At 38.3% G+C, this 15,392-nt stretch overlaps 1 protein-coding gene across 3 annotated transcripts in view; it reads right to left on the bottom strand.

Moving 5' to 3' along the window:
• The window catches only part of ps (RNA-binding protein Nova-1-like protein passilla), a 100,289-nt gene that overhangs the window by 40,098 nt on the left and 44,799 nt on the right, over positions 1–15,392 (bottom strand). For 2 of the 3 annotated variants that reach the window (XR_011039404.1, XM_068345988.1), the window contains exons 4-5: positions 8,260–8,440; positions 7,299–7,514 (exon numbers count right to left, since the gene is read on the bottom strand). Coding sequence is in view for 2 of the 3 variants with exons in the window: in XM_068345988.1 (XP_068202089.1) it covers positions 7,299–7,514; positions 8,260–8,440 (397 nt within the window). In the remaining variant the exon portion in view is untranslated. The remainder of the gene's footprint in view (positions 1–7,298; positions 7,515–8,259; positions 8,441–15,392) is intronic. The other variant, XM_068345989.1, reaches the window with a different exon arrangement.

Genomic DNA, 15,392 nt, shown 5'->3' on the forward strand with positions numbered 1-15,392 from the left:
CTTGACCATTTCATAATTGCCAGTCTTGCATTCCCTTAATTTCAAAGTCATTCATCAAAATGCATGTCAAGGTCACCACTCAATAATACTCTCTTTTCTCTCTCCAAATTATTAACCAAGAATCATTAAGATTAGGTATTTGAACAGGACTGAACCTAAAATGGACTCACTTGAAGTTTTAATTTTACAAGATGGTTTTTCATCAAGATGTCCAATCCATAGGTTTCAAATGGATATTACAGTTTTTCAACCTTGGATTCACAAATCCTATCATAAATAGGATAGGAAAAAACTTGACTTACGTAAATTAGTTCTATTAACAGAGCTTTCCCTAGATATATAAAAATTTTCAACATAAAAGCACTGGTTGTTATATTAAAAATATCTATGCTAACCCACTATTCATAATACATTGTCTCTTAGATAACAAGATTCCACTTCAGAACTTTCAAATATAAAAATATTTTTTTTATTCCTTCTAAAAAGTTATTTTATCATGTAGTGTAAATAGCAGCAGGAATTCTTGATAAATATGAAGGATGGCTTAATAATGCTAGCTAGATGAGCTGACTGAAACAATGTTGAGTAGAAGAATAGGCTTTAAATGTTAAAATGCCTAAATAATCCTGTTGGATTATGGAACTTTTCAATTTAAGAACATATTCTTAGAATTATCTCATTTTTATGTAGGGGATTTAGATTAATTGTGGTTTTGATTGCTGATTAGCTTTCCAAATGATGGCACAGTCAACAACTGAAAGCCTTGAAAATTCTTTTCCTTGTAACATATGGTTGAAAGCTTCACTGCAGTTACATGGAGAATGAGGGAGAGTTTGGGTGCAGAAATAAGATTGGATAGAGTGGATACATCACACTTAAACCTCTTGATAACGGACATGATCAATTGTTTTGCTAGGAAAAACTAAATTTTTAAATATTTCTAATATGACAAATTTGGAAATAATTTGTATTCCTCCTAGCGATACAAAACTTTAGCTATTTATAGGGGTATTGCTTTGCCGAAAGTGATACCCCTATAAATAACGTAAGTTTGTATTCCAGTTAGAGATCAACTTATTTCGCCAACAACCATGTCTTGGATCCTTTTTCTTTGTTGACCCCTTATTCAAAAGATTATGAGATAATCCTGTGACAAACACTTCACGAATAGTAGACGATGTCACCAAAAGAAAGTAAACACGATCCCCAAGCATTAAGTAGATAAATGATTTTGCTAACATCTGCATATCTTTCTTTGACATCCTAGGGGGGAGAGAGACTAATCATTTGGTATAACCTGACCTTATCTGCATCTGCTCAAAAGATTATCAAAATCTTCAACTTTTCTAAAACCAACTGTGGTAACAACTGAACTCAGGTTAATTACATATATTAAAAAATATAATCTACCACCAACAAAAGATATTGTACTCCAATTTTGTACCTACTGGAAGTAAGCTATTGAAACGTTGTTGTACAAATACACAACAACCCCTCCTATCATTCTGTTCCATGTGCATAAAAGCCTTGTACTGTACAGAGGTAGAAATCTTTCATACAGTTGATATGCATAACTCATACCTGAGAACTCTACCTGAAATATGAACCCAGGTTGCTTCTCAACCCAGTTTTGTCGCAAGAAACATACTTGGCATTACAATTGTCACTTAATCCCTATGAAAACCCTTTGAATATGGCCCACACCATTGACCCAGATAAATCAAACCTAACTAGGGATTAAGTACTTCTTTTCAAATTTAATCACAATTGAGAAAGATAGATTGGGTTTATGAATTTGGGCTCAAAAGAATGTCCCTGAGGCCTTTAAGGCCATTCAGCACCCAAGTCCATCAAGGAAAAAATCCTCGAGTATACACCGAGGTAAAACTTAGAAGACCTTGGCCAGCAAAAGGTAAGAAAATAAGCAAGAATGGAGGTAAAGTAGAATAAAACAAGTACAGATATAGGCTGAAGGAATGCTGCAGATGCCCTCAACTAATATTCTACAATACACTGCAACAGGTGCAATGATGGGTCTAGCCCCTTGGGAATCGAGAAAGATGAATTTGTAATAAATGTTTCACCTCTAGAAGCCAAAGATAAAGAAACTTTTCAAGGCAAGCAATACAGTACTGTACTTCTTGGATGTATCACCCTCATTTCTGATGTGTGGAGGTTTCCTCTTCTGAAAATCCTAAGATATTGCGCCAATTCAAAGTTGTTTAAAATGTCACAGGACTTTTCAAGGACCATATCTATTTATATCAGGACTAGCTGGGTCTTCAAAATGACTTGCATACGCCGTAACTCCCTCATCACTAAATCTCATTATCTGATTTTGAATATAGTGTAATGAGATTCAATAACAGATTTTATGATTTATAGTCATCACTTAGAGGGTTTGTTGATTAAAATTCTTTATGCATTAAAGAGGAATTTGTACTGCTTCCCTTACCCGTAGCTGCGGTGGTGGAGAAGAATAAATATATGGGTTTAATGGCCGTCAGTGGTATGTCTTCCAAGAAAACATTTTGGAAGCAAACAGATGCCCTCCGAATATATAAAAGAAATTACTGTACTTCGTTACCTTTACTTCTTGCTAATATGTATATATTTCTGGTGGGCATGGAAGATCTATAAAAAAAACACTGGAGATGGTTTTTGTTATCTATATTGACCACCCACCATGTTTAGACAGACTACAAAGTCAGCACCTGGCAGGTAAAAGGTGTCTGAACATGGGAATTGAAAATTATTTCAATTTTATATAATTTACTGGTATAATTTAGAGGGATGAATTATTGCAGACCTGTATATTTCCTGGATCACTATCTATTACAGGAACTCATAATTGATATTACTAAATAGAGCGGAAACAGGAGTCATAAGTGAGTCAGTTGAGAATAATTACAGATGCTGAGAAAATGGGAAGCTTCCTTTAATAGATACATAAAGCTGTAATATCTACTTGTAATATATAAAATAGAAAATAGTTAAAAATATATTGAATAAATGACTGAAGTCAATTATTTGATTTATTTTCCCATATTTCCAATAAACCAATGATAAGGCAACAGTACCAATAATAGACATCGCAGAAAATTTAGGATTCAATACCCACCTTTAATTTTTTGTTGTTCAAAGCATACTAAACAAGATGAAATGAGAACAGAACACTTGCAAACTATCCTTTCACCCAAAATAGATCAATATAACCTCAGAAGCTGATGACTGATACCCAAACAAATGTGTACCAATCATTTAATGGCAATTATAATCCAAAATGTTTTGTTCAACGATATATATAATATAACCATACAGTATTAATATTATGGGTAGTTTAGATTATGCTAAAAGTGTTCATATTCTAGCATGATATAAATCAATAAAAATAGAACCTGTCACGGTTCAATAATTAGAAATATTATACAGTGGAACCTCTACATCCAAACGTATCTACATCTGAATTTTCCAACATCCGAAGTAAAATTCGAGCAAATTTTTGACTCTACACCCAAATGTTATTTCGACACACGAAGTAAGCAATTTTCGTCGTACCGGTTGTATCCGAATTTTTCGACATGCGAAGTACAATTCGAACACGTTCCTACTCTACACCCGAATGTTTTTTTTCGACACCGGAAGTAAACAATACTCGTACGCGTAGTCGGTGCTCATAGCGCTTGATGTGTTTTTTATTTCCGCTGATAGAAGGCAGCACTTCGACCTCGGAGGGACCCTCAATTAGCGTGGCTTGGGACATTCCTCTGTTCTCTCGGCTTCGTGTGGTTGTGCCCTGTGCGTTCTGCTATTAACTGTGTTTTAATCGTGATTTTTTACGTTCATCCTTTTACAGTATTTTACGTAAATCATGGGTCCTAAAAGGCTTAGTTTCGCAAGTGGTAGTGGTAGTGGTGAGAAAAGGAATAAGGGAATGCTTTCTTTAGAAGTAAAACAAGGAATTATTGCAATAGGTTTGGCGCAAATAAGAGAGTTGTTAGGAAAATATCAAGACGTGGTTGACTTCATCGACAAATACCATCCAAAGAAATTGCAGGTTTGTCGTGCAGTTGCGCAGTTTGATGATGTTTCCCTAACTTATTTTCGAAACATTCTGAAAAGCTGTACCAAGCAACTTTCTATCGATAGCTTCTTTAAAAAACTACGAAGCGAACTCGTGATGAAGAGGAAGGAAGTGGTTCAAAGAAAAGAGCAAAGAGTGAAGAGAAAAAAATTCAATCAATTTTAAGTGTAGAGAGTGAAAGTGATTAAAATCAATCATCAAAAAGAAAATTTAAAAAAAAATAAAAAATAAAAAATAAAATAAGCTAAGTTATGTTAAAGTTCACTTAGTGTAAGTTAGAATAAGTTACGGTAATGTACGCTTATCGTAGTTAACCTCTCTACCTCCTCGCCGCCCGTCCGTCTCCTCTCTGCGTAGCAAGATCAACAACACTTGCGCTGGAGTTTCTAAGGTAAAGTGACGCTAAAAACCCGTTTCTTATTTATCATTTTTTGATAATTCTTCTTTTTTACATGTCTATTATCTAATTTAGTGTGCATTATTCTCATGGGAAATTATGTGTAGTAGTTTATTAAGAAGTTATCATAGGTTTTTGGGCTCAACCACAATTAATCCTATTTCAATGTATTCTTATGGGAAAATTAGTTTCGACATCCTAACATTTTCTACATCCGAAGTCGGTTGTGGAACGGATTAAATTCGTATGTAGAGGTACCATTGTACTGTAAATACGAATAATTCATGAAGACTACTTAGCATGACGTCAACACGAAGAAGATTGTAATCACTAGACTTGTTCAACCCCCTTGAATACAAATACAATGAAACATTTGGATTCAAAAATTATAGGAAAAGAAATAGGTTAGCACATCACCAGAATACAATGTCAAAACAGGGAACTTGTCAGAAACCCCCAGTGGGTGTAAAAACTATTGAGGACAAAGCATTATAAATCAAAACTAAAAATTTAACTCCATGAACCAGAAAGATTGTGTAGTCTATAAGATCAAAAATTGTTCAAAACCATTTGATCTAAACCATCATAAAAAAAAGCCCATGCAAACTATTCAAACATTCACTGCTAGAACAGAATGTTGAATTCAGATTCAGTCTGACTAACTTAATCCCCTTTGTTTGTTTTTTTTTGTTTTTTATTCCTTCCTACCTTTCATTACAATTTGGGCAATTAAAATACACAAATTTTTTGTCCCCAGTAACATTTCCTCACAACAAAAAGCATATTGAGAGCAACGATGGGATAGAAAACATTCAGTGTTTTAGCAAAGGATAGAAGGGGAAGAACAACCTAATCCAAGAAAAACTTAAGTTTACATTTAAAGCAATATCCGGGACATACCTGAATAGAGTAGAATGATAAACTAGAACAAAAGTAGTTTGGCATACTCAGTCTAAAAGTATAAAAACGTGTAAAATTATCACTAAAACCATGAGATAAAATAGCAAAGATGTTATTGCGGCAGCGACTACTTAAAATCTGAAACTTTGTTTATATGTCACTATTACTACCTAAGCTACAACCCTACTAAGAAAAGTAGGATGCTATAAGTCCGAGGACTCCAACAGGGAAAAATAGCACCGTTGAGGAAAGGAAATAAGGCAATAAACTGTATGAGAAGTAATGAACAATCAAAATCCAATAATCTAAGAACAGTAACTATATTAAAATAGATCTTTCACATACGAACTATTAAGAGGCTTTAATGTTAGCCTTCTCAACATAAAAACATTTAAGTTTGAACACGCTGTACCCCATTAAATCGCTTCTTTGTAACTGGTGGTTGTTTCAGCAGCTTTATTTGAAGGGCTATGACAGCCGAGGGAAAAACTTTTTCTCTTAGTTTTTATTCAGAGGTAAAGTTGGCACTTTCACTTAATAGACTGTTCTATTCTAGGTAAGATTTTTCATGGAAATGATAAAAAACTAACAATTTTTCAATGGTATAAGGTTTATCACTATCAAAACCAATGAACAGTAATAACCTTAATTTTTTTATGGAATTGAATATATACATCTAATCTAATAGAGCAATGCATTTCTATACATTTAGTATGTAATATATTTATATATAATTACCACCATCTTTACATCAGGTTTTCCTTTTATGGGATAAGACATGACAGTTCTCCCCAATATCTTCAGTCATGTTCTCGTCTTCATACACTGTAATCATATTGTTCATCCAAAACACCCTAATATTTTAGTTTTCAATTGTTCTGAAGCTTCTAGACACCTCATTTCCCACCTAACTTCTTATTCTTGATACAGTCTTACAAATGCGCTTCAGTCATAATCCACACATTCTATGGTGTTACCATTTTAAAAATTTAAACTTTCTTTTGTCAGAGCCCATGTTTTTGCTGCCTAGAATAATACAGGCCTTATATACCTATTATAACTGCTCTCCACTAATAGGATAATCCTATTTACTATTAGTAAATCTCCCTCTCAGTCTAATTAATCCTTGTTGTAGGTCCTTTCTTACAAACCTCTCAACTCTTGCTTCATAGTTCAATACTTCTCTTAAAGAGAGCTGCTTTACCTCCGAGACCTATCCATCTACTGCAACAGGTTGATAACTTCCTTCTCTTCACCCTTTGATTCCCTTATATATTTTGACCATACTACACACACTCTTTGTAATCTACAGCACACAATGCAACACCATCCATAACATTTAATACATACTGTAGTACCATGGTCACATACAAAATTTTTGGTAAAAATAGCATGACTACTTTCCAGATTGTACTTTTCCCCAAAAAGAAACATATATGGGTTCTTTTTATAACAGATTTTTCACGTAATTTTAGGTAGAAAAATATTAGAGGCTAACCATGCAGCACATACAGTATCAACGAAATAATACCATTTAGTCTATTAGCTAATAAATGTACCAATATGTAGCTAGAAATGAAAGTATACATGGCTGTGAAGAGGAAGAATAAAGGGTAGATTTTCATACACCATTAAGGAGCTATAGGAGTGTGTGACGAAGTGGGAAATAAGCAAGATTATGTAAAGCTAACCTGTCTTATTGGATTCTGAATACTGTACACCCACACCAAGAGACACTTTAAAATTCCATTACAAAAATCTCAGCATGAAACACATAAAAGTGACTCACCTTTTACTCAAGTGAAACACATTTTTATATGAGTTTCTAAAATACAGAACAGAAAGGGAAGGTGAAACAAAATGGCACAAGCAAAATATTAATGCAAGTTACTGAACTAAAGGAAATTACACACTCACCAGCAGATAGTGGATTGGATAAACCACCGATGGTGCCATTTTGAGCATTTTGTCCGCCAGGAGAATTTGCAAAGGGAGAGCCAGTGGGATTAGGGTTAGCAACAGGTCCAGTGATGTCTGCGTAACTAACATTCAAACAAGTCCCACTCTGTGGGTCTTCAACTATTTTGGCTAAAATCATTAGGCAGGCACTCTTGCTGTTCTCTACATCATTTGCTGTGAGGGAGAGATAGAATTGAAATACAGAACACCTTAATATACAGGATAATAATGGTTGTGTAATTAATCAGTGATGTTACATGTAGTATCAATATGATTGGTACATAACACATTTCATATCTAATCAATGATGACCAATAAAAATTCTATCAAGACAGTCCTAAATTCAGATGCTTTACCCTGATACCAACCTGACCCTGTGCAACGTAATCTAGCGTAATATGGAATTTGCGTAAATATACAAAACATTAAAAGTATGTGCAGGAAAATCATCTTCCTAATTATTGCCTGAGAACTAAATCTCTATTAAATTCACAAAATTCTTATTACAAAATTGAATTTAAGTAGGGCCAATTGTATACCAAACCAACGACAAAATAGTTATATTAACGTAGATCACACTTTATTTACCAAAATTTCTAATATAAAAAAACTTTAGAATATCTTGCTTCCTTAAATGTCGCCCATATTACAAAATGATCAAAGAAAGAAATAAATAACACTCAACTACCTTCTTTAGTTATGAGAATTAGATAACAAGAAAACATATAACAGTATCAATCATTGAGCATAAGAACAACAGTTCAACTTGCATATTTTTTGCATGCAAAATATGTTTCAAGAGAGAATAAATAGGTAGAAAGTTACAAAAGCCCTGAAGATGCAATTTACAAGTTTCTCATTTAACAACCAAAACTTACCAGAAGCAACAGTAAACAAAACAAATATCACATAAACTTACATATAACTGTTATACAACGTTCTGCTAAAGACTGGTCTTTAGCTTTCTGTGATATCTGTACATAAGCTCCACTATCTTCCTTAATTTGCTTTATGTACGTCCCGCCTTTCCCAATAATCATCCCAGCAGTGCTGTTTGGGACCAAAATCTTCACCTGTGGGGAGCGAGCACTTCTTGAAATCTGATGAAGGTAGATGAATCGGACTTAATGATGAGAATCTTATTACCAGTGGGAAGGATAAAGTATTAATGCTTGCACAGTATTCAAATAAATCAATATTAAGCCTTTACCATAAAATAAAAAGGCAGGCACTTTTATAAGTGTGTAAAACTATGACAGCTTGCACCTCAATTAAGGATTGCAGCAACATTAACAAAATAATGAACATTCACCTGAGAACACTAATATATAAACAATATTACATAATATAAAGTAAATAAATCTTTCATATATAAACCAGTTCCTCTTATGACGGAGCATACAGGTATTTCCTATACACTTTTGAGCTAGCAGTTTGGGATCAGGTTGCAAACCCACGTTCATCCACATTATGACAGTAAATGACTACAGTTGACCAACTACCAAGTACTGTATCTAATTTACAGTTTAGATCAATGAAGGCATAAAGGATCTTGAAAAATGACCACAGCCATCTAACATTGTCTGGGATTTACTCAGGTTAAGCACCTAGTAATCTTAACTACAAGAATATACAGAGTTTGTTACTATTTCTGTATAAACATTACCTTCTTCAATTAATTTTATTCCTACCATACCAGTTTCTGAATAGTATACAGCATTAGAATTTGGCTAGAAGGTAAATGTTTGCTCAAACCATACATGTGAACTTATATATAATGTAGCCTTACATAAGCAAGGCTGAAAGGTTGACGTTATGAATACCCATTAAAAAATATCGCTACTTTTTCTCATTGATTCAGGTAAATCCTAACAGTAAAGAAAAATATTGTACTGAACAGTATATACAACTGAAAATCACAAATTTCTTAAGTTAATCTGTATTTTTCCTATCTATAAAAACCTTAGTCCTTTAATAAGAGTATGACTTCAGCAAAGATAAAAACTTGGGTGTTAAATGTTTTGAGGAATGAAGAAAATCCAATGTCTCAGACCTAACACTACCCACCCTTTGAGTTTTGTTGTGATGCAACATCCTTCCCCATATTATACCATGTGCACTTATTTAAATAAATCTCTGTTCAGCACCAAAGGTCTACACTTATGATATGTAAGACGCACAAAGGGTATAATCATCTACTGTACTCGTACATTAGCAACAAGTTTGTTTTCATGCCAAATCAACAAGTGTATGCAATATAAAGCAATATAAATATATAAAAAGTAAAGGACCAAGAACACTACCCTCAGGAACACCAGAAAATACATTACTGTAATTACTATGGTGTCCATTAACAGTAATTTTCTCTATAACCTCTGAAGTAATATACAAACAAATCCAATAATTTCCTAGATGAGCATCAGAAATATGGCCTTTATTAAAGTCAAACTAAAGTCTACAGAGCAGACAATTACCTTAAGCACATGTATTCATGTGTTCAAATGTCTTAAAATAGGGACAACATACATTGACATCATATAATTATTATTATTACTATTATTATTCGTTGCTAACTACAGCCCTAGTTGGAAAAGAAATACATGACTATAATTTCAGCTACCAATGAATGCACATATAATACATACAAACTGTATTTACGGACATAATAGAATAAAATAAACTAATATGACAACTAACTTAAGTAAGAATGCCTATTTTGTAAATAGTCTCCCCATTAAAGCTTTTTCTGTAACACATTGTGAGCATTCAAACAACCCCCATTACAATTCCAGTGTAAAAAAATTCAAATAAGAGTACTGGATACATGAATTTAGGCCATATGGCTCTGCAAATGGGCCGGAAAATCTAACCAGCACTCTTGTGCACAAAATGCACCATGTAGCCAAAGTTACAAGGATTTTGCACGTATGGTCATATTAGACTTTGTCTACATACAAAAAGAGATTAAGCTAGGTTTAATACACAAGAAATAAAGCTAAAACATTCAATAATGCAAACAGTAACTTCACATATACAGCAAGAGTAAAGCCTATTGCACTACAGGATGACAAATTTAAGGACATCATATTTTGACAAATGTTATATCATTTATCCTAATCTTTTTAAATTTATCAATTCAATATGAAAGCCCATCCCAAAGGCTGTACCTTAGCACAGTGTTCTCTGGTAAGATCACCTCAGGTTGATGAATAAAGACTGCTGAGCTACATAATATTTTTTTGCCTACAGTATTTGCAAAGATGATTGCATATATTTGAAAGTTTGATTGTCTTAGATAATTTAAGAAATCAATAGAGCAATTTTTTCCTCAGGGACATACCTTTTTTAAAGCTTTGGAATGTGATGAGGTTATATGGAGTTGGTGGAAGGTTGTTGCAAGCAGTGAAAAGTTTCTACAAATGTAGTAAAGCATGTGTTAGAATAGGAAATGAAGTGAGTGAATGGTTTCCGGTGAGAGTGGGGCTGAAACAGGGATGTGTGATGTCGCCGTGGTTGTTTAACTTGTATGTTGAAGGAGTGGTGAGAGAGGTGAATGCTCGAGTGCTTGGACGAGGATTAACACTGGTAGACTAGAATGACCATGAATGGGAGGTAAATCAGTTGTTGTTTGCGGATGATACTGTACTGGTTGCAGACACAGAAGAGAAGCTTGACCGACTGGTGACAGAATTTGGAAGGGTGTGTGAGAGAAGGAAGTCGAGTGTTAATGTGGGTAAGAGTAAGGTTATGAGATGTACGAGAAGGGAAGGTGGTGCAAGGTTGAATGTCATGTTGAATGGAGAGTTTCTTGAGGAAGTGGATCAGTTTAAGTACTTGGGGTCTGTTGTTGCAGCAAATGGTGGAGTGGAAGCAGATGAACGTCAGAGAGGGAATGAAGGTTGCAAAGTGTTGGGGGCAGTTAAGGGAGTAGTAAAAAATAGAGGGTTGGGCATGAATGTAAAGAGAGTTCTATATGAGAAAGTGATTGTACCAACTGTGATGTATGGATCGGAGTTGTGGGGAATGAAAGTGATGGAGAGACAGAAATTGAATGTGTTTGAGATGAAGTGTCTAAGGAGTATGGCTGGTGTATCTCGAGTAGATAGGGTTAGGAACGAAGTGGTGAGGTTGAGAACGGGTGTAAGAAATGAGTTAGCAGCTAGTGGATATGAATGTGTTGAGGTGGTTTGGCCATGTTGAGAGAATGGAAAATGGCTGTCTGCTAAAGAAGGTGATGAATGCAAGAGTTGATGGGAGAAGTACAAGAGGAAGGCCAAGGTTTAGGTGGATAGATGGAGTGAAGAAAGCTCTGGGTGATAGGAGGATAGATGTGAGGGAGGCAAGAGAGCGTGCTAGAAAGAGGAATGAATGGCGAGCGATTGTGACGCAGTTCCGGTAGGCCCTGCTGCTTCCTCCAGTGCCTTAGATGACCGCGGAGATAGCAGCAGTAGGGGATTCAGCATTATGAAGCTTCATCTGTGGTGGATAACGGGGGAGGGTGGGCTGTGGCACCCTAGCAGTACCAGCTGAACTCGGTTGAGTACCTTGTCAGGCTGGGAGGAACGTAGAGAGTAGAGGTCCCCTTTTTGTTTTGTTTCATTTGTTGATGTCGGCTACCCCCCAAAATTGGGGGATGTATGTATGTACAAACCTGTAATCATTTAATATAGGAATTTGCTTCAGCTCAACTGAAGCAGCCGAAGAGACAGTAAAACCAGGCAGTTGTGCCGATTGGTTGGCTGGCGGTATGGGGCGGAGCTTAGCTCCCCCCCCCCCACATTGCCAGCCTCCTTTCCTCATTCAAACGCTTTACGTTCAATGTGGAACATGAGAGGGGTGGACAAATACAATTTAGGACAAATTGTCATTTGTTCCGCCGCGATATGTAAACCTCGTAATCATTTAATATAGTAAGACTCGCTGGATGGTGGGAGGTTTGCCTTTGCTGCTTGTGGACAGGTTACTGCCCGGATATAGACCTGGACTCGAATGAGAGCAGAGGACTAAATCCACCTAACTGTCTCTTGACCCGACATAATGATGGTGGGGTCTGAGAGACTGGGAGCCGCCGCGCGATGTGTAAGTGCATCTCGCGACCTGAGCGCGCGTGAATGTAAGAGACACTCGACCCTAGGGTCAAAGTGACTGGATGAACCTACAAAACCAAAATGCAAAGGGTTTATACATCCACCGTCTTCCCTGCCTAGCAGAAGACGGGGGGAGAATACCTTTAAACAAACTCTAGCAATCTTACCTGGGAAGACTTGTCTTGATGTATGGAACTCCAAGGGAGGAGACAGAGAGAAAGGCGGATCACATGCAGACTGCTTTCACACTGCCACACATACCATAAAATCAAGACAAGAGACTTCCCTGTCCCGGAGGAACTGGAGAGGTCAGACAATAACTTGAGCCGCTACCACTGGGCCAAGAACAAAGGTGTCCAAGGACTTGTGCGTAAACTCCCTCAAGTAAAAAGCCGTAAAGGTGGTCTGGCTTTTCCAAACGCCAGCCTTCAGCACTTGGCCCACTGCAAGATTTCTCTTGAAAGCGAGTGTGGGGGCAATGCCCCTGATCTCGTGAGCTTTAACCCTCGCTGGTGCTTGGACTCTTGAAGAAGTCTCATACGCCTTGCGGATGGTTTCCCGGATCCAGAAGGATATCGTGTTCCTCGTTACCTGCCTCTTGGCTCTGCCGTTGTTAACGAAGTCGTCGACATTCAGGTCTGCGATGCCGAGTTCGCTTTAAGATAGCGCCGGAGACACCTGACGGAACAGAGAAGCCTCTCACATGAACTGCCGCTCGCCGCATCCGGTCCGGAAGGAATAGTGAAGGCCTCGAACCTGGGATCGTGAATCGCTGGGTTCTGAGTCTTGGCCACAAACTCTGGTATAAAACTCAAGGAGATCTTCTTCCAATCATCTGCGTGAGTGACATTACAAGAGAGGCCGTGTAACTCCCCAACTCTCTTCGCCGATGCTAAGGCTAGCAGAAAAAGTGTCTTCAGGGTCATGTGCCTGTCTGAGGCACGGCTCAAGGGTTCGTACGAGCGCGAGTAAGAGACCCAAGAACTAAGGTGACATCCAACTGGGGAACTCGAAGTTCCCTCGGGGGACATGACTGTTCAAAGCTCTTAATGAGCATAGAAATCTCTAGGGCGTTGGAGATATCTATGCCCTTCAGACGGAACACCATTACAAGGCTGCCCTTTAATGGCAGAAACCGACAGGAGCTCATCTCTACAAAGAAAGACTAGGAAGTCTGCGATCTGAGCCAGATAGGCTCCGACAGGAGAGATACCCCTTCCACTACACCAATCACAGAAGACCAACCACTTCCCCTGGTAGACTGAGGAGGATGATCTTCTAAGGTACCCAAGCATCTCTCTCGCAGCGAGTCGCAAAAACCCTCGCGTCCTGAGGAGATGCTGGATAGTCTCCCTGTGTGGAAGTCTGAGCGACTGCACCGCCTGGTGGTGCCTGTTCAACAAGGGTTGCCGAAGGAGATTGGGCCAGTGGGGTAGCTCTCTTGGTGCCTCGACCAGGAGCAACAACAGATCGGGAAACGACTCCATGTCTGGCCATAGTGGGGCAATGAGAGACCCTGAGTCCTGGGATTACTAGGACCCGAGACAGGACTCTGCGAAGCAAGTAAAAGGGGGGAAACGCATAGCAATCCATTAGATCCCAAGGATGTTGCAGTGCATCCTCGAACGCAGCCTCAGGATCTGGTACTCGAGAGCAAATAACGGGAAGCTTGGCATTGTGCCATGTTGCAAATAGGTCGATGCATGGTTCTCCACAGAGGTCGAGTACTCGACTGGCGACCAAAGGGTGAAGAGACCATTCTGCCCCTATTACCTAGTTCCTGCGACCTAGGGCGTCTGCCAGAACATTTCTTTTGCCTGGAATGAACCTGGGTGACAAGGTTAAGTGTTGACACTCTGCCCACAGAAACACCTGCCTCGTCAACTGTTGCAAGGAACGTGAGAGCGTGTCCCCTTGCTTGTTGACGTACGCGACCACGGATGTGTTGTCGCTCATCAGCAATACCGATGGGAGTTGATAAAGTTGCCAAATCATATACATTCAAGTTTTCATTATCAATCGTGTCATTCATATGTTGTTTAAACGGTGTTTTAACAAATCCAAGTCAGGCTTACCTGATAATCCGAGAGACGCCCAAAGTTCCCCAATTTTATCAGGTAACGTGTCGTCATCCGTATCAGACGGTCCAACGATCTGTAGGGTGTCCCTCGAGATTGCCGAAGTAGCGGGAGCGCTAAGGTCACCCTCTTCCCCGGCGACACCCGAAAAATCCCCGACAGGCTGTGAATCCAAGCTTCCCAAAATCATACTCGCACACTCCTCCGACTCGGAGAGGGCGTGAGCAGACTTGACTGTGGTAGTTTCTTTGCACCGGCTCCCCACTCCTCTTCTTCTTCGAAAGAGATGAGCTCTCCGAAGCAGAAAAAGCTTTAGGGTTTCGGCGATATTTGTGTCTGTTCTCAAAAGCTTGCCACTGCAAGGGCAGCCAGGATTCCCACTCACGGCAAGGAGAACCTTGAAAGCAAGGTTTTCCCCTGCATGTTGGGCAGAGCGTAAGCGGGTCTACAGAAGGTGACGAAAGCCACCTACCGCAGCGCCCACTACGGCCTACGCAACATCGCATCTTACGAGTAATTTTCTCGTCCATTACTATTACACAACAACAACAGAAAGCAAAAGGCTGAAGCATAGAGAGCGGAGTAGACAACCATCCACGTTGAGCCGAAGCGAGTGAATGGGGAAAGCAGGCTGGCGGTGAGGGGGAGGGGGGGAGGTAAACTCCGCCCCATACCGCCAGCCAACCAATTAGCACAACTACCTGGTTTTAATATCTCTTCGGCTGTTTCAGCTGAGCTGAAGCGAATTCCTATATCAAATGATTACAAGGTTTGTATATCGCGTCGGAACAAATCTTAAGTCCAAAAAGCCTCAGTAGTTAAAGGAAGCATATCATTTACTACGAGTTTTTTCACTTTTAAAGGAAACAATTTTATATTCTATACTA

Source organism: Palaemon carinicauda, chromosome 22, assembly GCF_036898095.1.
Source record: "Palaemon carinicauda isolate YSFRI2023 chromosome 22, ASM3689809v2, whole genome shotgun sequence".
Classification (NCBI taxonomy): domain Eukaryota; kingdom Metazoa; phylum Arthropoda; class Malacostraca; order Decapoda; family Palaemonidae; genus Palaemon; species Palaemon carinicauda.